This window comes from Populus euphratica, unplaced genomic scaffold (genome assembly GCF_000495115.2).
Source record: "Populus euphratica unplaced genomic scaffold, PopEup_1.0 scaffold49.1, whole genome shotgun sequence".
NCBI lineage: Eukaryota > Viridiplantae > Streptophyta > Magnoliopsida > Malpighiales > Salicaceae > Populus > Populus euphratica.
In genome coordinates, this window is record NW_011499875.1 from 910,552 (window position 1) to 935,968 (window position 25,417).

At 32.1% G+C, this 25,417-nt stretch overlaps 2 protein-coding genes, 1 non-coding gene and 1 pseudogene across 4 annotated transcripts in view; 1 reads left to right on the forward strand and 3 right to left on the reverse strand.

Moving 5' to 3' along the window:
- LOC105128334 (probable xyloglucan endotransglucosylase/hydrolase protein 30) overlaps positions 1 to 340 on the forward strand; it is a 3,099-nt gene extending 2,759 nt beyond the window's left edge. Inside the window, exons 4-5 of the mRNA XM_011029947.1 lie at positions 136 to 193; positions 326 to 340. Of these exons, the coding sequence (XP_011028249.1) occupies positions 136 to 193; positions 326 to 340 (73 nt within the window). The remainder of the gene's footprint in view (positions 1 to 135; positions 194 to 325) is intronic.
- Positions 341 to 5,865: 5,525 nt separating this feature from the next.
- Positions 5,866 to 10,444, reverse strand: LOC105128233 (cellulose synthase-like protein D3; annotated as a pseudogene).
- A 3,740-nt stretch (positions 10,445 to 14,184) lies between these two features.
- On the reverse strand, positions 14,185 to 14,256 carry TRNAD-GUC (transfer RNA aspartic acid (anticodon GUC)). The gene has a single exon. It is a non-coding gene; the product is annotated as a tRNA-Asp (tRNA).
- Positions 14,257 to 18,077: 3,821 nt separating this feature from the next.
- Positions 18,078 to 24,240, reverse strand: LOC105128235 (alpha/beta hydrolase domain-containing protein 17B-like). 2 transcript variants are annotated; one of them, XM_011029803.1, is made up of 6 exons: positions 23,289 to 24,240; positions 22,249 to 22,285; positions 21,295 to 21,531; positions 21,118 to 21,165; positions 18,294 to 18,762; positions 18,078 to 18,249 (listed from the first exon to the last, which is right to left on the reverse strand). In XM_011029803.1, the coding sequence occupies exons 1-6, from the start codon at positions 23,609 to 23,611 to the stop codon at positions 18,230 to 18,232; spliced, it is 1,134 nt and encodes a 377-aa protein (XP_011028105.1). In that variant the 5' UTR covers positions 23,612 to 24,240; the 3' UTR covers positions 18,078 to 18,229. The 2 variants fall into 2 exon arrangements, with proteins under 2 accessions (XP_011028105.1, XP_011028104.1); XM_011029802.1 differs by having other exon boundaries at positions 18,078 to 18,762; positions 23,289 to 24,237.
- Between the last annotated feature and the right edge of the window lie 1,177 nt (positions 24,241 to 25,417).

Genomic DNA, 25,417 nt, shown 5'->3' on the forward strand with positions numbered 1-25,417 from the left:
TAAAAAAAATACTCCCCCCCCCCCCCCCCCACCCCCCTCTCTTCTGGTTAATCTCCATATGACTAATGTGTTTGAGCATTATTTTTCCTCCTCTTGATCGAAATTAACATGTGACGTGTGGTTGTGAATTTTTAGATTCTACATTGACGATGTTCCCATCCGAGAGGTGATTCGCAATGAAGAAAAGGGCATTGTAAACTATTTTGTATGGGGCTTGCATTTTTTATTTTTTAAAAAATCTTTGTTCTTATATATATATATAGAGAGAGAATAATCTACTTTGGTGATTATATTATTGCAGCTGCATGGTTTGGATTATTTGTAGGTTCATCTTGATTAGCATATGAACTTCTCCATTAAGCATGCTTGATCATTGCCAGACTAATTATTAAGACAGTACATATATAGTGTAATTGATACTCCAGTATAACAATACCGTCCAACAGTTAGCTAGCCATGATGATCAAAGTCTTGCACCGTACTATTTTCGTGTGTGTTTATGTATAAAATTCATCGCTATGCTATAAAGGAGATTGTAATTAAATATCAAATGTTTCCCTTTTTAATAATCTAATTATCAAGGGCTAACTGAGAAGGGAAAATCATTGTTCCCCTTCTCATGAAAAAAAAAAACTATTCATAGAAACAATATTTCTTTTTTTTTTTTTTAATTTTTAATTTTATTATTTAATATTGGATTTAAAATTAAACTTTATAATTTATTTTGTTTTTCTTTCCTTGAGATTATTCTAGTTTTATGACATGGATTCTAAGTTTTACAAGTTAACCAAATTGATTTGAGTATTTTTGGATTTTTATTTTATAATTGATTTTTTTTCAATTTCTTCCTTTAAAATTTAGATTGTTTGAAAATTAAGTTTCATAATTTATTTTGGTTTACCTCCTATAAAGTTATCTTAGTTTTATGAATCAAGTTAAAGATTTAACGGGTTAACCTGGATAGACTTGTGTTTTTTTTATCAAGTTTTTTTTCTTTTCATTTCTTCATTTAATATTAAATTAATTGAGAATTAAATTATATAATATATTTTGATTTGTTTTGTATTAGGTTTTCTCGATCTCATGATACAGGTTTGGTAGGTTAACCTAAGTTATTACAGGTCTTTTTTTGTCTATTTATTTATTTATTTTTTAAAATTTTATTCTTCAATATTAAGTTGATCGAGAATTGAACTTCAATATATTTTTTATTTTTTTCTATAAAGTTATCATAATCTTATGATCCAAGTAACGAATTTTAAATGTTAACCTAGATTGACTTATATCAATTTAATATATTATCATCTAAATATTAAAAAAAATTATCTTAAATTTTTTTTAGTCAAACTATATTTTTTTTAGTTGTTTTTGAAGTAGACAAGTTGACTAAGTTATATCGGGTCAATCCCTGTATAGATTAAATTTTTTTCTTCTTGAAAGCATACTAACAATGCATGAATATTTTTTTTTAATGTTTAGAAAAAAATTCATCTGATTTGCAACAAAATTTAATCTTTATTTTTTATTTAGAAATCTCTCTACTATTTTTAATTTTAATAAAAACTTATCGTTTCTTGGTCTCTCAAGTTTTTTGAAAAAAATATTTTGATTTATATATTTTATTTTTGTTACATTAAAATCTTGTTTGAATTTTTTTCATACGTTTTTTTTCTATATATACAATTTAGTCCATGAATAATTTCTTTTCAATAAAGTCTCTACATTCAAATTGTAAACGTGCTCAAAATTACTTAAGATGAATTGAAACAGATATGGCTGTGTGTGTTTATATATATATAAGAATTTTTCTATACTATGATATAAAAAAATATCTTTTCTATATGATATTATAGAATTTTTTTAATTAATAAATAAATTAAAGTTGTTAGGTCATTGAAGTGTTTTTTTATTTTGATTATTTTCACACACACACAGATATATATATATATATATATATATATATATATATATATGTAGATATATATATTTCAATAAAAAATTGGTTATTCTATAATCTAATAGTTGATGATCAATGTGAGAGTTAAGTGGATTTAAATACCTTAGATTAAAAAACAAATTCAAGGTTGATGACCAAAAAATTTAATTTAAATATTTTTTTATAATAAAATTAAAATATAAAAACTAAAGTAACTTTCAAAAAAAATTTAAGAACTAGAATATACATCAGCAAAAATTTTTGGTGTGAGCACATAACAAATGTCAAATTTAACGTTATAAATAACACTGAAATGGTAAAACGATAATATTTTACAAGGTTGGTATCAAGAAAAATAATAATAGAGATATCTTTTAAATATAAAATAAACATTAAAAGGATGTATGAAAGCATTAGACGGTTAAGAAAACACTAGCAGTTTGTCTTTTACTAGGATTCATCATCAAAATTAATGGTTTTAAATGTTAATACCAGTTTATTTTTGTTTTTATTTTTTAAATTAATTTATTTTAATTTCACTCTTTAAACTTTTTTTTATACTTTTTTTATATAAAATTATTTCAATTTTATACTTATGATCACGAAGTTTTTAAGTTCACCTAATTTAATAGGAATTTTTTTGGGTGTTTTTTAGATTTTTTTTTATACATATACATAATTTCACTCATGAATATTAAATTGTGTTGATAATCTGGATAGATTTATGTTTGGTTCCTTTTCTTTTAATTTACTTATTGTTATTGCATTTTCTTATTCATATTATCTAAATTATTAATTGAACTAACAAGTGGGGTCTTGGATTTGCTTTACCCTTATATTGTTTTTACATTAAAAAATTTTATTTGATCGTTAATGAAACTATTTGATCTGTAACAGAATGCAGGTAATAAATCTAGTTGAAATCCTAAAAAAACATCTGGTTGAGGACACGGCAAAAATAAATTCCAAAATCAAGTTAGGTTGCGGTTTTAAAATTGAAAAATCATTAAATTTTTTTTCTCTTTGCAGGTTTCAAATATTTTATAAATTTCCTTCATGTTCATTCATAACTTTTAGTATCATAATTTAACCTTTAAATTCTTACATCTTTGAGAGAAGGTAAGGGTTATGCATCTCAATACCATAATTTAACTGTTAGAGGTTGTCTGATCTCTATTGCTGTTTTTATGGAGATGTTTAAAAAACGATAGCTTGTTATTATTTTTTCTATAGAAGAACAAATTTGTTAATATTTTCAATCTCTGTGGTTCTTAAGTTCAACATAAAATCATATATATATATATATGACCTAAAATTAATCAAAATCCACCGCCATGTTGAGTGCAATGCCAGCATACAAACAAGGTCAAAATCTCATAATGAATATGATTAACTTGAAAGGGAAGTAAAACCACCTAATGTTAAGTTTCTTTAATTATATGTTGAGTGCAATAACAGCATTCTTTAATTATATGATTAAGATCATCATTGCTGAATATTACTGACGAGAAGCCTAAGCCCTAATTCCAATAATAAACCCATCAAATTAAAAAAATAATAATTCCAACACTAAAAACAGTACATTCCTGATGATATTAATTAACAAAAACCCAAAAAAGAGATATTTTTACCATGGATTATATTGTAGTGAGTAAAATTATGGTGGATTGTGATAATGTTTTTATTTTTATGTTATTTTTTTATATAGGTATATATATTTTTTAATTTTATTTTTTAATATGGTGTTTTTTAAAAATTAAAATTGATGATTTGTTTTGTTTTGTTTTGTTTTTTATTGAGTTATTATGGCTTTAAAAAAAGCTTTGATATTATTTTTTAATATGGTGTTTTTTAAAAATTAAAATTGATGATTTGTTTTGTTTTGTTTTGTTTTTTATTGAGTTATTATGGCTTCAAGAAAAGCTTTGATATTATATTAATGCTTGATTTTAAAAAAAAAAAATCATTGCTTCCAAAAAATTATAAACATGGACACCAAAATTGATTCAGAGTGGCAATGACTTTTTTTTTTATAATGTTTAGCACCTTTTAAGAAATTTTTGCTTTTAAAAATTTTCCACTTCATTTTTTTTCTCTTTACTTTAAAACTTTTCTATTTTAATCTAAAATCTTATTTCCTTCATATTTTAATCTCTATTTTATAAAAGAGGGGAGAGAGTCGTCGAAGAATGCTAAAGGAGAAAGAACAAATCAGTAAGTGAAATTTCATTAACAAAAAACCAAATTTAATTTTAATGTGTTTCTCTTGACGAGATGAGTTTTATTATAATTTTTTTAAGCTTTTGTTTTACTAGAAAAAATATATTAGGTTTCAGAGAGTTTATTTTTTGTTTAATTTTGCATTTAAAAACTAATTTAGAGGTGTTTTGAGAAGATAAATTAGTTTAGTGAGGTTTAAAGATGTTTACTAAAGATTTTTTAGTAAAAATATGTTAAAAAATAAATTTTTAAATAAAAAAAATCCAATTCCAATTTTATAACCACCTTTAACAGTTGAAATCTAGACAATCACACTACATATCGTTTGCTTTATTCTTGTTTTGAAAGTAAAGGGCAAACAACGTAAGCAAAACAAATTCAAGACCAGGTTGGCAGAGCCCATCTGTATGGCCTGAATTCCAGCTCTTTTTATGTTTTTTTTTTTGTTTTTTTCAAAAAAATTTTTGGGTTTTTTCAAGGAAATGCGCTGTATAAAAAAAAGTCTTTGCATAATATTTAAATTATTTAAATTACTGTTTTTTTTTTTATGATTCTTTAATAACATTGGAGGTTTTTATAGGAATGTTAACGGTTGTTTTCGATTACGGTGTGCCTAATATACAAAAATAAGAAATGAAAGATTGCTCATGAATATTCAATAAAATAAGATTTCTTTTCTTTAACTTTCGGTGGACTTTTTATATTATTTTATTGCAATTATTTTTAATCAAATACATGATATTGAGACATTGTCTAGTAATATTTTTTAAAATTGTTTTCGGGATTAGGTTTTTATTTAAAAAATAAATTAAAAAACATGTTTTTATTCAAATAATCAAGAGATGCAAATTAAGTAAAAAATATTTTTTCTTGATAGTTTTAACTATTCCTTTACTTTCCTCTAGATGCCCTTTAATTAAATAAAAAATAAATTATGAAAATTAAGTTGTTAAACTAGTCATGGCTAAGGTCTAGGTCATGGTCAAGTGGAGCAATTCAGTTTGGTCTAAGCCAATCAAAAACATTATTATTTTAATTTTTTAATAAAAAATTAAATCAATATATTTATTTATTTATTACAAAAAAAATATGATTTTAGTTTAATCGCGAGGTGAGAACATACTAGGTAAACTCTTACCCAATTTACTTAAAAACTTAGAGCTAGATGAAATAGAACTCTTTATTACTTAATTGAGTATCAAAAAAATTCTTCACAGAAGCGCTCGGGCTACCAACAAGATACGAAACACACCAGTGAAGCACTAAAACGCAGAAGTCTGTACTCCTACTCCGAGACTAGAGTCGCTAGGATACAAGTTCGTTGTAAGAGGGCATCAGGAAAAAAATGGAAGCAACAAGCATGATGATAGACGCTAACAATCTGAACTGAAACAAGTTCCATAGACTATCTAAACAATTCCAAATCCTTCCCCTCATGCAATGAAGCACATACAATGCAATGGAAAAGAGGAAATAATGATCATTGTCCCTCTTCATTTCATTAAAATTCTTCTAAGCGCATGCTGCTAGTTTTAGGAAACATAAATCTTTCCACAACATGCTCCCTTGCAATGATCTTTGATCTCGAAGACTCTCGGTCAAACAGCGGAAGAAGAGATAAAACCAAAGATGTAGAGAGAAAAATGTGCCCGTATAAATTCCGCAATGAAAAAGCAGAAAGAAACGTAAAGATTGCAAGTTTTAAATCATTAAAGGGCAAGGTATTAATCACAACAGTTTCTGAAGTTACATCTGAAAATCTGTAAAGAATGAATGTATTACGGTATAAACAATCCACACCCTGTATGAACATCAAAACTATGCTAGCCATCAACAAAAAGTACATGATGAAATCTGTCTGCAACCCACATTAGAGATGGCAGAAAAAAGAAACTCATGGGAGGTGGAATAGTCCCCCGATTTGATTATTTCCTGATGGAGGGTCAATAGCAACCCAAAGTAATGAAATACAAATCGAAAGGAGAGCCGACCAAACGTATATGATTGTGGGTGTCTTCCCACGTCTTCCCATAAGCCCTTTTACAAAGGGGTAGAAATGAGCCAGGACCCAGAAGCTGAAGAACACACCTCCAAGGAACTTGCTCCACTGAGGTGCTTCGCTATATATAGTTCGGGAAACACCGACTGCAATTGCAATGTAGTCATAATGATCGTGCAAGGTAGTATCATAAGAGATGTCCATTTGAATAGATAGAGATCAGAAAACTCATCGTCAGCATCATCTCCAACTGATTTAGATGTCAATGTGAATGAAATCTCAATCCCTGCAATCACCTTCAGTAGCCCCTGGAGCACGGCAGCAAGATGTGCACTTGTGCCTCCAATTAACCAGAATTGCTCATTCCTCCACCACTCCTCCAGTTCAATTCCAGACCAGTTGATCTCAAGCACAGAAAGAAGGCAAAGGGTCACGCTGATTATAAAGAGGTATACTAGGAATGTGACAGTTAGAGACGCAACGATGAACTGATTGGTGAAGAGTGAAAATGCGGGAATGAAGCAGTAAACAACGAGGAATATAGAAGTGAAAGGGTAAATTCCAACATTGAGGTAGGCAATCCTCTGCAGGAGCTTCAACCTAGGGCCACTCAGAAGGGCGTTGTTGCGAGAAAAGAATATCTCGACAGAGCCAGTCGCCCCCCGGAGAACCTGATGAAGTCGATCAGTAAGGTTAACAGGGGCAGTCCCACGGAATGCATCCCTCTCAGTCACACAATAAACTGATCTCCATCCTCGTCCATGCATCCTATACCCGGTGACAACATCCTCAGTTACAGATCCATAAATCCACCCTACGGATTGGCCCCTTTCAGTTTTATCTTCATACCAGCAAGAGATGACATTCACTGCCTCAGCAATTGTGGCTAGATGTAGGGGCCTAGGACCAGTTAGAGCACCAGGAGGTCGTCCGTATTTGACATGTGAATTGTCTTTGAGGGGAAGACCTTGAAATGCTGCCACCTTACCGAATCAAGAAACAAACTTGAATTTCCAAACTTTCTAGGAATAAGAGGAGCGTTGATTTCCTGATTCTCTGCATCTTCCATTCCATGAGATTGGCTGATTTCTGGGGCAGAAGCAACGGCAGCCTTCTTGTGACGGCCGAAGAAGCAGCTGCCATGATCTTCATTCCTTGGAGGATCGAAGTCATAGAAGGCAGTCCGACGAAAGAGGCATCCTGTTCCAACATATACTGGACCTTGTATGCCATCAAGGGCCCGCATGTTGACATCAAAGAAAACAGTGTTGTGATTGGAATAGCGGTCAGATGGATCAATTCCTTCAAACCTCTGAGGAAACTGAACATAACAAATGCCTTCCCCACCCCGGTCCATCATGAAGCATATGCCATCTCTCAATGACTGGGAGTTGTATATGTAGTGGTCACAGTCAAGGTTAGACATAACAGCGGAGGCTCGAACCAGTGCATTCATCGCCCCAGCCTTCTTGTTGTGATCATATCCAGGTCGCTTTTCACGAGAAAAATAAACCAACACAGGAAGGCGAATGTCCACTTCAGATAGGTTCATGGATTTGCTATCCCCTGCTATTCCTTTTAGAGGTTCATCACTAGGAGGCTGCAACATTACCTGTAGTTAAATGTTCAGCCTGTTATTTAGCACATACAATCTCACTCCATATAAACATAAAAAGAAATTTCAATGAAGTTACTAACTAGCATGTTGGGCAAGTAATGCATTTACAATGGAGCTCTACCAACACGAGGCCTATAACTTTTGCCTGTGAAATCAAGGGAAATAACATTCCATATAGCAAGCAAGATGCAATGAGAAATTAATGGATGCTTTGTGTCTGTTACGTTCGACAACCAAAAAAAAAAAAGAGTTGCTGTAATAAATTCATTAGAAGTTCTAATGTAAGTTTTAGAACAAGTAATCTTACCTGTAAGATGCTGGCATGATCACCCCTAGTATGGTCAGGTGCTGGAACTGTCCAGGTTCCAGGCCAATGGGTTCCATCAGCCATCCAGGTAGCCTTTGGGATCTTCAATCTATCCATTGGTTCGTCATCTACGTTCTCTTTCCATGTTTTCATTGCCCTCAGCTCTTCTTGAGTATTATAGGCATCAGATCGGCGGCGAATTGAATCAGAAAGGCCGTTAATTCGAACCTTGAATTCATCATACTCACGTTTTGCCCGCCTTCTATCTCTAACAAAATCTGGGCCGATTTTATTCTTGTAAGGATCTCTTCTCATATTGAAATAAGATTCTGGGTTTCTAGGCTCAATTTCATGTTTCCTACAAAATGGAACCCACAAGCTGGCAAAACTAGCAGCCTCTGCCATGGCTTCAAAAGTTAGCAAAGCACCTCCATCATCAGAAACATAACACGAGAGCTTCTCAACTGGGTAGTCAGCTGCAAGAATAGACAGAATGGTGTTTGCAGTAACAAGGGGTGGTTCTTTCTCTGGATCTGCAGTAGAAACAAAGATATCTATGCCAGGGAGGTCAGATTTTCCAGTTGGATTACTTGGACTAGGAGTTTCGAACTTCTCCTTCAGAACATCAAGGTCAGTAACACGGTTAATTGGACAAAGCTTCGGGAGCTGGTCAAGTAACCAAGAAAAAGCAAACCAGATTTCACAAACTGTAGACATGCCCCACAACCATCTTGCATCTTCATTAGGATTTGAGACCCTCCAACGCAGGAATAATGCAAGAACAATCATTCGGACAGAGATTAGAAGCCTGCAAGAATAGTTCAGCATAGTGCATGAATTATAAAATCATATAGCTCACATGTGAAAGCGAAAGCTCTCAGAAATAAGTAAACATAAACTCAGAATAATCATTTCGTGAAATGATAACCAAAGAAAAACAAGCAGAAAACTTCAAACTTTGCTGAAACTGTGGAAGTTGTAGTATATATAGCGAATCAAAAATGGAACTGAAGCCAAAGTAATGCAAGGTGATCCCAAAACCTATAGAGTATATAGCGATTTAAACTACAAAGGTTATATAGTCCACATGTCCACCAACACAGATTGAACTAAATTATTCCTAACCAAAGAAACCAAGAAATATAGAACCTTTCAATTCATGTAAATTAGTCAAATGTTGAGAAGGTTCATTATCCAAGACTGACTATGAGGACATCTCTTGCTGTCCTGTAATGTTTAACTTCCCTGTTATTTACCACCAAATACATTGCAATGATGTAAAATCAGTTTCGGAAAACAAATTGTTTTATCCCTAGAAATTACGCACGACTTGAAAACGCAACCGGCAAATTTACGTTACAAGAACGGAAGAAAAACCTACTCCTGAAGCTCTGTATCATTTATTCACCACTCCAAATATGCAAGGGCAGAGAGAAAAGAAAAATCACAGCGCATAGTAACTAAAGAGGATTGGTGTTATTACCGATATGGAGCAATAACTTTAGTAGATATTTTCAATTCACGGGTAAGGGGTTTCCATTGTTTCTCAACAAAAGATTTCGGGACACCACTAGTATCCTCATCATTGCCTTTCACACCATCAGTTGGGCACAAAGCATTTCCATACCCATAATTTGTCATTGACTCGAATAAATATTGGGAATAATCAAGCTCACCACTCTGGCTCTTGGCCAAGGCTTTACTTGATTTACCGAAAGATAACCTCCTGCTATGCAACTCGGGCACATCATGACTCCTATAAGGTTCTTTGCAACCAGGGCATTTCCCGTCACCAGTAGCCAGGACATCCTTATAACAATCCCTACAAATCTTGTATTCACATTCACAAGGTACTAAATCAACGCCACGTTTATCAGCAATGACCTGAGCATCACAACCTGGCACCTCACAAAACGACCCGTTTGCACCTGCCGGCCAGTCGAGGATGGCTTGTTTGAGACTCGATCATTTTTTCTTTCAAGTGCGCACGAGTAGCGAGATTATGCCCACCTGTAAACATAGAATTCGACGTGAAACTCCTCTCCATCTTCTTTTCATTCTCTGCAGGGATTTCCACTTGCTGGTTATCAGGTGTGGGCGGTATCTGGATAGTATATGTAGCAAATTCTACACTGCCAATTTCACTATCAAGATCCTCCCTTGAGTTACTATAGTGGTGAATTGTGGGTGCTCTTCTTAGATGGTATGGATCAGCAGCAGCCATGTTGCTGGCTGTGCAAATCCTTAGCAGACAATATTGAACTAAACAGACCACTGATAACGTTGACCAAAAAAAAAGGGAAAGGGAAAAAATGTTGTGTCTATGAAGAACACAGAGTCTGGGGAAATTAGTTGAGAAACAGAGTAAACAGAAAAGGGAAATTATTAAGAAAGTTTCTTACAAAGCGTCCTCATTTGAACAACCCAAAAAAAGAAAACAGAGGGACCAGGTCCAATACCAAGCCTCAAGCCACCAGCATCGTTTCTTTATTGAAACCTATCATATCAACACCCATACCAATAATATCTCTCCAAAAACAAAAACAAAAACAATGCAGGGTCTCTCCAAAAATGATCTGCCCCCCTCTTGGTGGCTTTTGGAGAGGATTAATAAAATTTCCTATTATGGAAAGCGAGAGAATTTACTGTTTCAACGCTTGTAATGATTAAGACGACGACGATGTTTTTGTTTCCCTTCGATTGGGGTATTGAAGGAAAGGATGTGAAAGCGAGACCTCTGAGGATTTTGTAATAAAGTCAGTGAAGAGAATAAGGAGGAAACTTTAGATTTTTTTCAGGGCATTTTCCTTTCGTCAGGATTTCAAGACACACATTCACACACCTTATTAAATGATGGGGCAAGTGATGAACATTGTTCTATCATTGATATCCTCACTACCATAATATAGTGATTTATAAATCATTGTATTTATATTATTAAGATTCTCGGTGTGATTTTTATGTTCGTGTAATCTTGTGTGAAAAAAAGAGAGGCTAGCGTGAATTATATATTTTCATTTTTAAATATGTTGACAAGTTTAGTTTAAATATTTAAATTATATATTTTTATTTTTAAATATTATTAAGATTAAAAATATGTTAACAACGCTTATATTTTATTTTGATCTGGTCCTCAATGGAGTGCATGTAATTAAGTTTACTAATTTCATGCTGGATGCTATTTAAAAAAAAATAAAAATAAATTGCACAAATCCGGTGTACGTCACCACTCTCACGAGACTTGTTCCAACTTCTTACAACCAAAATCACTCCAGGAAATTTGCCTATACGAAACCCAGTTCTTTAAAAAGACTCCCTAACTTCCGTTTTTCTCGCGGTTCCGTCGCTGGATTTTCAGGTATTTTTTTAATGACACTCGGTTTCTATGTTTTCATTTTATATTTCGAGGGTTTATTTTCAACAAATTTAGTTGATAGAGATAGGGCTTTGCAGTTTGCATGATATGATACTAGTAAAAACATTGAGGGCTGTGTCTTCTTAACATGATATATTGTTATATAGCAGGGCACGCCAGAGTGAATTTTATATTTTCTCATGTTGTGTTATGAGTCAGTCTTGCTTTTTAGCAAATTTGCAAGACGTTATGGATGAGAATGATTGCTGAGTTTAACTCAAGTTCTGTTCAACCCAAATTTTTATGACTCCTCCACTGTCTGGTCGATGCGTATCTGCATTTGTAGGGAAATGAATTGACTATTACATTGCTGTGTTTTACTTACCTGTGGCAGGGCGGAGAGGTTCGCTGTTCAAGTGCTCGTTAGAAGATAGGGAAGAGATATGTAATGATGGATTAATGTCAAGAGGGTAAAGTGCAGAAAAGATAACTGGATCTATATTTTTGTGCAGTGGATAAACTAAACCTGAGTATCGTGTTTTTGGGCCGCATCGGGAAACTTTAGATATAGTTTTGAAAATCAAAGCGGGTACAAAGCTCTTTCTATTTGATTTTGGTGTGAAGAGGCTTTACGGAATTTACACTGCTGTTGATGATATGGAACCAGCTGCATTTCATGGGAAATTTCAAGCACAGGCGATAAAAGATTGATATTGTAGCGACTGGGATCTTACGGATAATAAAACTGGTATAAATTTCAAAGCATGAGCGAGTGCTGTTACATTATGAGTGGTAAATGGTAAATCTGCAAGTGTACTGATGAAGTTTTTCTTTTTACAAATCACCCTCCGCGTTCTTTACTTGCTAAAGAATCCTTTTTTTTGTTCTTTAACGTGAGTGTTCGGTCAACCTGCAACCTTAATTACTTGAAGCAAACAACCATTTAAGCCTTAAAAATCCTTAGAAGACGCACTTATTTTTTAGGATTAAGGGCCTAAAGCTTGTCAGCAAAGAAAGTCCACTTCTATTTGAAGTTTTCAACGATGAAAGAACTTGAATATTTAAAACTGAGGCTTGAGTTTTAAGTAAAGTCACTCCTTCCGATGAAAGAACTTGAATATTTAAAACTGGGGCTTGAGTTTTAAGTAAAGTCACTCAAACAAGACTTGCATTTGAGGTATCATTTAATCTGGTATCATTTCAAGTTATATAAAATTTTATATCAGATGTCTACCTTATACTTAAAATGGAATTTTATGTATATCTGATGTCTATCTTAAAAGTTTCTGGGATTGATTGGATCGTGGGTTGTTAAATGCAATCAATTGTTCCACAATTGTTTTCTAGGACTATCCTAGCATATTTATCTAGATTCTGTGCCATATTATTTTTTCCATTTTTTAACCTTATGTCATGTGCTAAAAAATTGAACCTGTTTGTGTGAACGCTCAGGTTTTTTATTATTTGTTGTTAATTCTTGTTTCCTTGATTTAGGTGCCGTTTAAGATAGTCAGTGACTGCTTACCTCTTGCTGAGAGTGCTTTGACATTCCATTAAAGACAACTATCGAGGTTCTAAGTTTTGACAGGAGTTGAGTACTGAACAACTAAGCTGCCCTTCTCGCATTCTTGCTGGTCGAGAATTGTTTGTTAAGCTTGGATTGTTAATTACCAGGAAAAGAATGCAATTTTTATATTTAGGAATTTCTTCATGCACAGGTGAAAACTTTAGCACCATTGTTCTGGCCAATTGATCTGCCTCCGTCTATATCGGGGATGCCCGCTGTTGCTAATGTGGCTCCAGCACATGCATTTCCTTCTGCAATTTCAGTGGAGGAGTTTCTGTCTCCTGCAGGGTCACTTTCTCTATATTTTCCAAGGGAAAACCATGCTCTATATTTTCCTTGGACACAAGGTTCAGCACCAAGCGATGCATTTCCAGCATCTTCCAGTAAGCAACTGCAGTTGCAAACACAACAGCCATTGCAATCAACATATCAATCTTATTACACCCAAACAACTCGTGAGAATCAAGGTCTACCATACCCTAATCATTTTCAACGGTCAATGCTTGGAACGTCTAGTGCAGGTGAAGACTATTTACCAGCGTCTCTACCCAGTATTTCTTTGCTAGAGCAGCTTCAACTTGTCAGCAGTGTACATGGAAGGGGAAGCTTTCATCAAGCTGATATGTTATTACGATCGGAAAACGTCAGCTTTTTTCGAACTCGATGTGTATTCTTGCGCTTGTTTTGAGACGAGTAAATGTGGGAAACTGTTCAATTATCTGATATGATTGTTTTTCAGGGTATTCTGACATTCTAATGCTGAAGTTAATCATCTTTGCCTAGAGGATTCAGTCATGCTTGCAGTTTGCAATGAGAATGACGTCAGAGGGTGTATATACCCTGCTGCTCAGGGTGTTTTCTCCAATACACTGGCTGTTCGGTATCGCTGCCTAAATCATTTTTGTAAAAAAATACTTTTTAAAATTCACTGGCTGTTCGGTATCGCTGCCTAAATGATTTTTGTAAAAAAATACTTTTTAAATTTTTTTTAATTTATTAATATCAAAAATGTTTTTTCAAAAAATAAAAAATATATGTATATTATTTTAATATAAAAAATACTCAATACTCAAGAAAACAATCATAATCTCAAACAGCTCTTTCCATAAACAATAATAATGATTTGTTAGCTTAAGAGGAAGTCGGGCCCAACATTACTAAAAGCGTAAGAACAAAAACAATCGCCGTTGCCGGGGATCGAACCCGGGTCACCCGCGTGACAGGCGGGAATACTCACCACTATACTACAACGACTTGATGGTCGACAAACCACAGTTAAATAATATAAATAATAATTAATTTAATCATCATGGAATGTTTTTTCGAGGTCAGATGATCAAAATAGTTAAAAAAAAAGAGGGTACCAGTCAAATTAATTAAAATACATTCAATATGGTGTAGTATTATTTACGCCATGTGAAATATTGAATTGATAGGTTGCTGATACCAAGATAAGAAACCATAGAAATGGGTTTTTAGGATATTATCTGGATGTTAAGATTGCTTTAATTTTTGGATTTTTTTTTTTAATGTTAACATCATAGGATATTATATAGATGTTAAGATTTTAGCACGTTACCTTTATTTAAAAAATAATAATAATTTAATTATGTGATTTCTATCATAAATGAAAATCCCTTCAACAGAACAAAAATACTTGTATCGAACGAGACCTCCCCACGGGCTCTGCGGCTAATTATTCATGAGTAGTTTTCATCTCTTAGAATATCAAAAGAAAGAAATCTAACCTATATATTGAGTTGGTTAGCTAATTTGTTCCACATGACATTAAATTATCAGTACACCAACGTTAAATTAAGGCCAAATAACTTATATTTTATTACATGCAAAATATTTTATTTTCATTTTTTGGTTAAGTTAATGAAAACTATATATTTGAAATTAATTTTGTGTGTGTTTGGTATGGAGGTAAATTATGTTTTGAAAAAGAAACAACGAGAGAATTAATTGACGATGCATCCCGGGATCTATTAACATTGTTAGGCTCATAAAATATTTTCATTTTCTCCCAATAATAATAATGTAGTTTTGCTCTAGCGAAAGGTAGTCTTGCTCTTGCTTTGTTTATATCTTTTTTCATCTTTCTTTTTTTCTCGGCTATACTTGTTTATGTGTTGTTTGTGTTTTAAAAAGTATTTCATAAAAATTTAAATTTTATTTTTTTATATTTTTAATCATTTTAATGTGTTATATAAAAAATATTTCCTAACAAAAAACCATTTTAAAAAATAATTTTTATGACATTATAAAGCACTCTCTTTATATAGTATTATTGGTATATTTTTATTTTTATTTTTATTTAACCTGAGCTAATGATCAATTTTATATTTTATTTTTAAAAAATTTAAATGCATGAATGAAGCTCTTGGTTTTTTTTGTTTGTACAACTACTGTTAGGAATTCGTTTTAATATGTTTATTAAAAGTAATTTTTTAAAAAAAAATTATTTTCTGGTAAATAATTTTTGTTACACCATCAAACACAATTTTTATATAATATTATCTGTCTATTTTTATTTTTATTTGACCTGAGCTATCGGTCAATTTTATTTTTAATTTTTCTGAAATCTGAACGATGGCCGGTATGTATAAAGCTCTTGGATCTTTTGATACAATACGCAGAAAAAGGTCAAAAACTTTTGAAAGCAATCTGTCATATGAGGGTATTGTTCCTCGACTTCCAAAAGCTTGCATGTTTAGCTACTGCTAGCTACGTGGCCAGTGCTTATACGGGGTTGATAATTTTTTTAATTACAAATCAAAATTCTGCATGTATTTAATTAAATAAATTAAAAATTATTTGTAATAATAAATGTAAAAAATTCATTAAAGATAATTAAAAAATAAATATATATCAAAATATACAATGTCTAACTTAAAAAATAAGTCCAATTATATTTAATAACTTTATTTCTTGCCATCAACTTTTTATTAAATTGGATAGTTAAATAAAATGAGTTGGATTAATTTTTTTTTCAAATGCACAAAATTGTCCACTTCTTGTGTTTTCTAGGAGAAAAACACTTCAATTATATATTCAAAATTTAATATATGTTGAATGATTTAAAAAAAAATATTAAAACAATAATACTAAACCCAAGTTATCTATAATTAAATAAAAATAATATTTGAGATCAAAAAATTTATTGAATATGATAAATTTACTTGATTGACTCAAGTTTACTTAATTTTGTTAAATAAATATTATTTTTTATTAATTTTGTTCTTTAATATTAAATTAATTTAGATTTAAGCTTTATAAGTTTTTTTAAAAGATTATCCTTGTAAACTTCACAAGTCAACTTATATTAACCTATATAGATTAAATATTTTTTCATTCAATATTAAATAAAAAAATCATTGGACCCATGCTTAAAATCTATTTTTTAAAACAAATCACCAATACCTAGATTATTTTTTTTGTGCTTTAATTTATTTTGCTTTGACCTACAGTGCAGGCCAATTGGACTAATATTTTACTAAATAGTATGATAAGTTAGCTTACAGTTGAGAGTATGGTTGAGTAGTTTTTAAAGTAATTTTTATATAAAAATACATTAAAATATTTTTTATTTTTAAAATTATTAACATATTAAAATGATTTAAAAATATAAAAAATTAATTTTAAAAAATAAAAATCCATTGTAAACACTACTCTCATACATCCCTTTAATCGTTGATAATAGTAAAATGTGAAACCTAGAAAGACTTTTGCACCTTAGTGATGTTTCTTTATGGAAATAAGAGTGTGTTTGACAGTGTGGTAATAATTGTATTTTAAATAATTTTTTGTGTTGAAATGCATGTTAATGATATTTTTTATTTTTTAAAAATTATTTTTAACATTAGCACATCAAAACGATCTAAAACGTATAAATTATATTAAATTTTAATAAAAATAAAAAATAAAATTTTTTTGAATTTTTTAGAAATGCAGATTCAACTATATTTCTAAATACTGCCTAAAAAAATCACTTGAAAATATTTGTTATTATGATTATTTCTGCTTTTAAAACATAACATAGAAAACAAGTGTTTGATAACTAAAATAACGTAATTTACTGTTTGAGAGTCCTAGCATAATTTGTGTTTAAAACGCAGGGCAGCAGAAGACAGCTTGAAGCTACTTCTTTTCGTTTGTGCAGGGTGAAAATTCACTTTGCAGTTCACTCTACGCATAAAGGGGAACAGTAAAAAGTTTTAATTTTTTTAATTGTATTTTTAAAAAAAATAATATTTAACATTATTTAATAACACTATATAAATTAAAAGTAAATCATATGATAAAGTAGTATTTACAAAATTGATCATAATCTTAATTTTATTTCTGATGATATTTTATCTAATTTTGTTATATGTTAAAAAAACTATGAAAATTATAGTTTATGTCAGATGAATTTTATATATAATAAAATTTAGATAGTTTAATGAAAAGATAAAAAATATTTTATATAAAATATTATTTATTTCATGATATAATAGCATTAGTTAAATCTAAAATATTTAAATTAAAAATCATCAATATTAATATATATATTTTCTAATTAATTTATAATATTATTTGAAAAGTATTATTAATTAAATATATTAAATTATTTTTTTGTTTAATCTCAATTTTAACTACAATTTTAATCAAACATATATAAATATTATACTAATCTTAATTAAAAATAATTTTTTTAAAATAATTTTTTTAAAATTATCATCATAAAAATTATTATGATACCTAATATTTTTCATGATACCTAATATTTTTTTTTTGCAATTGACGTGGCGTTTCCTTATCGGTATGAAAAGGAAACATCAAATAAGTGATCTGAAGTCTGGAATTTGTATGGTTTAGCCATGAATCTTGAACGACAAAATAGCCTCTCTCCAATAATAAAATAGTTTTTATTTTTTATAACAAATTGTATTTTTTAAATTTTTTTATTTTTATATTATTTTGATATATTGATTAAAAAATAATTTTAATATATTTTTAAATAAAAATATTTTAAAAATCAACCACATGTAAGTATGTAACAACCACAATATTAGTATAAAATCTTCATTTCCATGCAAGAGCATACCACCAACAACATCCAATATTAAATATCTTTTCTAATAAACATATCACACTACTTCCCCATGTTTTGGACACTAATGCACAAGATTAGAAGAGTTAGTGAATTCAGTAATCTATACAACCATGCTGATTAACATTATCAGCCATCCTGCTTTCCATTTATCCCCCCGTGTTTTCCCAAATAGCATCCCCATGCTTTCCATTTATCCCACTGTGTTTTCCCAAATAGCATCTCCATGGCGCACAACTTATTCTGCAGCAGCAACCTTGTATTGGACATTTCGGGCATCTGGGTCGCCAGCAACATGCAACACAACTTGGACATTTGGGTCTCCGGCTCTGTGTGCACTTGGGACGCCACCAGCATTTTATGCACCTGGATCTTAAACATTCTGAGCATTTAGGTCGCCACAGTTTGAACCCAAAGCACTTGTTGGGAGCATTCTCAGACCTAGGTTTTATACAGAGATTCTGCCTGATCTTTTGGAGATGGATCTCTGCGGTTATATTCTCCATTTCGTATATAAACCTGCTGAGATGGCGGATGTAAGCAGGATACAGTTCCAAGTTACAGTGCCCTCCTCCTTCAATCCATAAAGGCTCGTACGGTTCTTTTGCCATTTTCCACAGCCCATCACCGTGTAACCAGTTCACAACATCATCCTCTGTGCCCTGTAAAACATACAATGCAAACCATCTCAAAACCTGCTTCAGACAGTTCAGATGCAAAGAGCACATTCGTGGTCAGAATTGGTCAGCCTAGTTTAAGCCAGATGAAATTGTCGACATGCTTAAAAGTGAACCTCAGAGGATAACACGCCTTTGCACTTGGGAATTTAGAATAGCAATGACTTTGGTGATTTAGCATGAAATAACAAGAGACAAAGCAACATTTTGCAAGCATCCTCTCAAGCACTTGGAATATGCATGTATATAAGCACACGTGCAGTTACGGAGAGAGTAAACCCTACTTCCAAAAGCCTATAACAGACCCCAATCATGCGATCAACTTAACTAGTTTAGTACTAAAACTTGATAGAATCTGATATTATCCTTAATAGCCCTAACTACGAAACAAGTTTAGTGCTGAAAGTTGATAGTCTCTGATATGTAACATCCTTAATAGCCCTAACCACGAAATCAATGCAACTAGTTTCTGGAACTCCGTAAGGTCTTTTCTCTTTCAGAAACGAAATGAAACCATGTTTACCATTGAAAATGGGAAGGAGATAGGTTCAAAGAAAAAGAGAGACGACGAGGCTCTACTGTCAATACTATAAATTTGAATCGGCTTTTAACCAGGCATGAAAGACCTGGATCAAGTAATCGTGAACAAATTTACCATTAGGTTACAAGTTCGAACATATACTTAATTGAAGGGAGAAATTATGCAGCTATTTTCTTTTTATCAACCCCAGTCTTGTATCAAAATATAAGCGTTAGTGATGAGCATCCGCTAGCTCCAAAAACTTCCCAAAAAACCAAAAGTAGGCCATAAGTTGGAACAAAAAAAAAATACACGTAATTTGTTATCTATTCACCTGCAACCCTCCAATTACTTGCCAACATACTGGGCACTCTTTGTAGAATCGAATCGACCATAGATATCTTTTTTCACGACTATGCCAGAAAAAAAAGAAAAAGAAAAGGTATGCCGTTTAAGCATCTCTAAGGGAGACACATCTCTTGCATTTTTTACACTAACAATCAATTCATGTGTACATCAAGCACCATTTATTCAAGAATAAAAAAAATAAAAATAAAAATTATGTTGGTGGTATTATTAATAGCGACCGAATGTTTCTCTTTGAAATTTTCAATGTAATATTTTGTCAGTAATTACCAACATAATAGAAATAATTACAAAAATTAAAAAAATATTATGTTGGTAATACTATTAATTTGTAAAGTTAAATTAATAATATTAAATGTGTTCTTTAATTTAATTTTTTTTGTTTAATTTTATTTAAAGTCAAATTATTTGATAGCATTTAAAAAAAATTACTAAAACATCAACAAACATAAAAATTATATTGGTGTGTTAGTCAATACAACAAATCCATTTTCCTCGGATAAATATAGAGTTATTAACTGTTTTGATATAAACCTACAGATTCAGAGACATTCACAGACAGAACATGGCTGCCGGTGATTCTAATTGTGAATTAATTGATTATACGTGATATATATCGACAATTTGTTAGTCGGTGACCTGCCAATAATATTTACTAACAAAAATTGATCCTCATCTATTTTCATCATCGATGCTAATAATATTATGTGAATCTATAATTTAAGTCACCGACTGAATTACCAAAAAAGCTAAAATTTCCAACAAGACACTAACCAATAATATTTTCCCCTCAGTAAATGTCTATCGGTGATATTTGTACCGATAAAAACACAACTTTTATACCAACAGAATATTTCACGGGTGTAAATCAGTTTTTTGATGCGTCCATCCTTAAAATTGAACAAAGTGATTGTTTTCACTAGATTTTAACTTAACTTTTGATGATTAATCAAGTTGACTTAACTATACTGTGTTTGGTGGTTTATAGCAAAAGTTAAAAAGTGAAGATGGTACCAATCACTATTACTTCAATAGCTTATAAGCCAACATATTACCAAACACAATTAATTATGGCATTTAGCCTAATTAATCAATCCAAAATAATGATAATGAGTGCTCAAAGACACTCATTAAATTTAATTTATTATGTTTTGTGCATTACTATTTAAGGTCATTGTAACAGAAAAGGATTACATTTAATGTTATCGGATTGCAAACTTCGGCATGGTATTGATCGAAACTACAAATTCCAGAAATCTCAATCAGCTTGGACAGGCTGACCTCATGCATATTAAAGCATTTCAGATCTCAATGTATTCTCAAGCTCTCGTAAAATCAGTTAGTTGACTGGGCACCCTTTAAAAAAGGATTTTGCTAGGCGAACCAAGGTCTCAGCAGAACGAAAGCATGATAAAGAGTTTCTAAAGAAGACTACAGGAAGAAAAGATGCTTACATGTATCACTAGAACAGGGCACTTCACCCTCCGAATTTTGTTCACATTCTGCATTTACGAGACAAGTGCATGTCATAAAAATGGCAGCAGGGATAGAAGAACCAAAGACATGGTTCTCATTAGTCAATAAACTATTGGGATTTCAATAAGCAGCGACGATCAAGTTAACCTGCTTACCTTGTATATGTCGAAGCAAAACGTAAACTTCACATGGCAGAGTACACGGAGACCAGAAAGAATGGAACTGTGCAAAACTACACCTCTCAGCCTTGGCAACTTAGCCGCCAAGTGCAATGTTGGCCCGCTACCAACTGACTGCCCATACAAAATCAAGTCTTCCTGACTGACTCCATACTGCGTCTGAAGAAACTCGTAAACTGCCTCTATATCAGCATACGTGTTGGATTCACTTGGCTGGACAAATCAACACAGTATATAATTACCTTGTAGAGGTCAATAATATCCGTGTGCTGTAAACTTCTTAAATTATAGGTGAAGTTGTCAACATGGGAAACCAGACAATAAGTAGAGCAACCAGTAAGTATCACATAATCTCAACTGCCAGTTTGTTTTCTCTAAAGAATAAACATCATAATCTCCTATCTCAACTATATGATATATATCTAGACAGACGAGCTCATTTGTGCTCTGGGTGGAGTTAACAGTGCTCCAGTTTCACTCTTATTTTCTCTCTCTCTCACTCACTATGAACTTGAAGAGTATCATAATCACTTGGAGGAATGATAATAGGCCGACCACTATCCCCCGTTCTTTATTATTGTTGTTGTTGTTGTTATTGCTATAAACAAAGACGATGTAATTACTTGCAGTCTTTCAAGTAGATCTGTGCTCTGTTGGTTTTCCCTCCTATGTTCACTAAAAAGTTCTTTGGTATTAGATGACCCGGATTTTGCTACTCTTGGTCATGCAGCACTCTTGTTACTGTTCAAAATGCATGATCCAGATTCTCCTTTATGATCTGGGATTTCAGATTATACTGCTATTTTGATTGCTTTACATTTGAACTCCTTGATCTCAATATCTTCAATTAGCTGGATTTCTTCAAACATGTCAATATGCCGTGAGGAAAATGCTGCTTTTGTTACAAGCGTAAGTTGAATGACAGCTTACCTTGCCAGATGAAGCACCATAACCAGAATAGTCATAGCTGCACCATAGCATTCAGATGGCAGAGATCATAATTCAAACCAATTAAGGAAACAGCAGGGGAGAGGGAAGAATAGCAAGAAAAATTGAAAGCTAATTAAAGAACAATAGTATGAGACAGTCATCTTTTCAAAAGAAAGAAAGTTTCCATGGCACACAAAAATTAGGCAAGCATTTGAATGTAAATGAACCCACAAGCACGCTTAGGTTTAAGGCCATATCAAAGATTGGATCCATAGAGATACACAGAAGTAGTTAGAATGAATAGCAGAATTTTGAGAATACCATTGAATAGATCATGCTGAATCTTTTTCAGGATCTGAATTATAGAAAGACTGCGAGAAATGACAAGTAAAAACAGATCAAAGAAACAGTAAAGTTAAAACCTCACAGGGCCCAAAATGCACACAAAACTCTGCAGAGAATTAATCTGGCTTTGTTACCAATTCTATCCAAATACAAGCCAGTAAGTATCAATTACTTTATCTTTAAGTAAAATAGAAGTCAAGAATAAAAAGTGGAAAAAGACTCATGCCAGCTTGAAAACACCTTTAAATTACCATCCATCTTTACTCTAAAGAGTAAAACTGACTAAATAAAAAAAAAATGGATGAGTAAGTAAATTAAAACCATTATTTGCTTAATAGCTTCAAAATATGTTATTAGCACCAGGATAATTAAAACTTAACCACCACTACTCACAGATCTAACCCAACAAAACCCAGAACCATAACAGTATAACTGTTATCGGAAAAGAGAGGGAAAAGAAAAAAGAAAAGAAGAAAATTTTAGGAAAAAGCATTCAACTACACAGAGAAAAACAGCTACAGGCCCATAGAGAAGCAGAGAGAACAATAAATACAAGACGCATTTCACAAGTTTTAAATTTTTACAAAAAGAAGATGAAAAACTCACAATAAATTGTCTCAGACAGTTTATAGGGGAGAGAATTTGCACTTTCTCAAAATATATTTTTTTTTTTTGCAATAGTTTATGATACTAACCCCATGATATTAACTCTGAGATTGACCTTGAGCTGCTCAAAGAGATCATAAAGCTGGCCAAGGTCAGCAGCATTACCATGAGAGTAAAGCACAGTGAGTCTTGCATAAGGGTTTTTGAGATAAAAAGCAACAATCTTGTTGCCTCTCTTCGTATCAATCAAGAGTATATCTAACGAACTATCATCAGCAAGAGGAAGTGGCATAGAAGGAGAAGTTGAGACCACATAGAACTTGCCATTGTCTCTCTTCTTAATCTGGTATGTAGGTGGAGATGGAGGAAAGAAAGCAAACTTTGCTGCTAATTGAGAGAGAATGCACCCCATTCACCCCTCCAACAGTGTTTTTAAAATGGAAAACATAAGTTATCCAAGAACGAAAAACCTTGATGAGTTCACGTGTAGGGGAAAAGAAGATGAAATGATAGAGAGGTCTGTGGACCGTCAGTTGAGTGTAAAATATGGAGAAACGAGTTGCTTTCTAGAAGTAACCTACTCTTGTTAAGAAAGAGAGAGAAATAAAGGGTGATGGTGCTAATAGAAGAAAAGTTTCTAGGGTTATGGCTAGTGTTTTTGTCTAGCTATAGTCGTGTTAGCATCCTCAGAGTTTTAAGGTCAATTGATCTTTGCATATTTCAAGGAAGGAGAGAGGGAGAAGGAGAAATGCTGAGGTAAGTCCACGTAGTGAAAACAGAGGACTGTGTCGGTTGGCGAGAGTGAGAGAGAGAGAGAGAGAGAGAGGAGTTGCAGGTGGTGGTGTGTTCATGTACGGCGACTAGTAGACTGGGGTTGGCAGAGGGAGTCTTTTACTATGGTAGAGGGAGAGAGAGACTGGGAATTTGGAGCGGAGCCGTGCCTTAACTTCCAAACTCAGTTGAAAACAAGTGCATGACTTCATGGCTGTCAGTTGTACAGATGGAGTCAATGTAGAGAGAGATATGCAAACTCCGCTACCTGACATTTTTTTTCCGTCCATTTTATCTGTTTGATTGCATACTCTCTTCACCCTAATAATTCTCTGTACTCTCTCTTCCTTTTTTTTACATAGTGCTCTCTTTCATTTTACAGCTACCATTGTGTGTTCGGTATTTTTTTAGATTAATACGAGTATTCGGACCAGTTTCCGTGCACCATAACTAATTTTATGAATCGTTCGGTATTTTTTTAGATTAATACGAGTGTTCGGACTAATTTAAGTGTACCACAGCTAATTTTATAAATCCTGAAGTTAACAACCATGTGAGCCTCCAGTGATCATCATATGAGCAACTAAGGACTCGAACCTGAGACCATAGAAGGAGCAAACCTCTTGATCCTAAATCCTTACCACTTGGCCACCACCTAGATTGTTGTGTGTTCGGTTTTTTCTTCTAATTGATAAAGACATTTAATAATGAAATTTCAGTAAATATTTTTTTTAAATTTTAATTTTGTATTTTAAAATATTTTTTAATTTTTAAAATTTATTTTCAATATTATCATATTAAAACAATTTAAAAACACTAAAAAAGTCAATTTAAAACTAAAAAATCAAACTTCTATAAAAAACAAATGATTTTTAATGTTTATTTTGGTTGCCATCAGCATCCTGTGAGGAATACGTAATCATGATTAATTGACTTGATGCACAATCTTCATAAATTCATGGAGGAATATTTAGGAAATGTCGAGACAAAGTGATAAATCTGAGGAGTTAGTGATGCTTGAGAGGAGAAGATGTGTTTTTCCTTAGCAAACAAGATTCAAAACCTTAATTAATTTTGTGCATAAGAGATAAAATTCTGATAAATGAAAATATTGATTGTGATGTCCATTTGGGAACTTTATGGAAGGCCAAAATTATCATTCCACCCTACAATTATTACAGGTCTGTATAATAAGTGGTACATTGCCATGGCCTACTTTATTGTATGCATCTGCTGCCTCCATCATACTCTTTTTCATGGCACTTGCTCTAAGAAAGGCAGCCTTCTGTCTGCTCACAAGAGCCCGACATTTTTAATTGACAATGAGAGAGCACAGCCAGATGCATAGCATGCATAGTATTACTTCTTATATATATATATATATATATATATATATATATATATATATATATATAAAGCATGTCTTCATCAAATAAAATCAGATTAT

Bases quoted from the DNA above. Each gene is read 5' to 3' on its own strand.
- LOC105128235 (XM_011029802.1), bottom strand. From the start codon at position 23,611: ATGGGGTGCATTCTCTCTCAATTAGCAGCAAAGTTTGCTTTCTTTCCT. The intron at 22,286-23,288 runs GTTAGTATCATA...GCTATGGTGCAG, and splicing joins CTCAGAGTTAATATCATGGG to CTATGACTATTCTGGTTATG. The intron at 21,532-22,248 runs GTAAGCTGTCAT...TGATTTGTCCAG, and splicing joins ATGGTGCTTCATCTGGCAAG to CCAAGTGAATCCAACACGTA.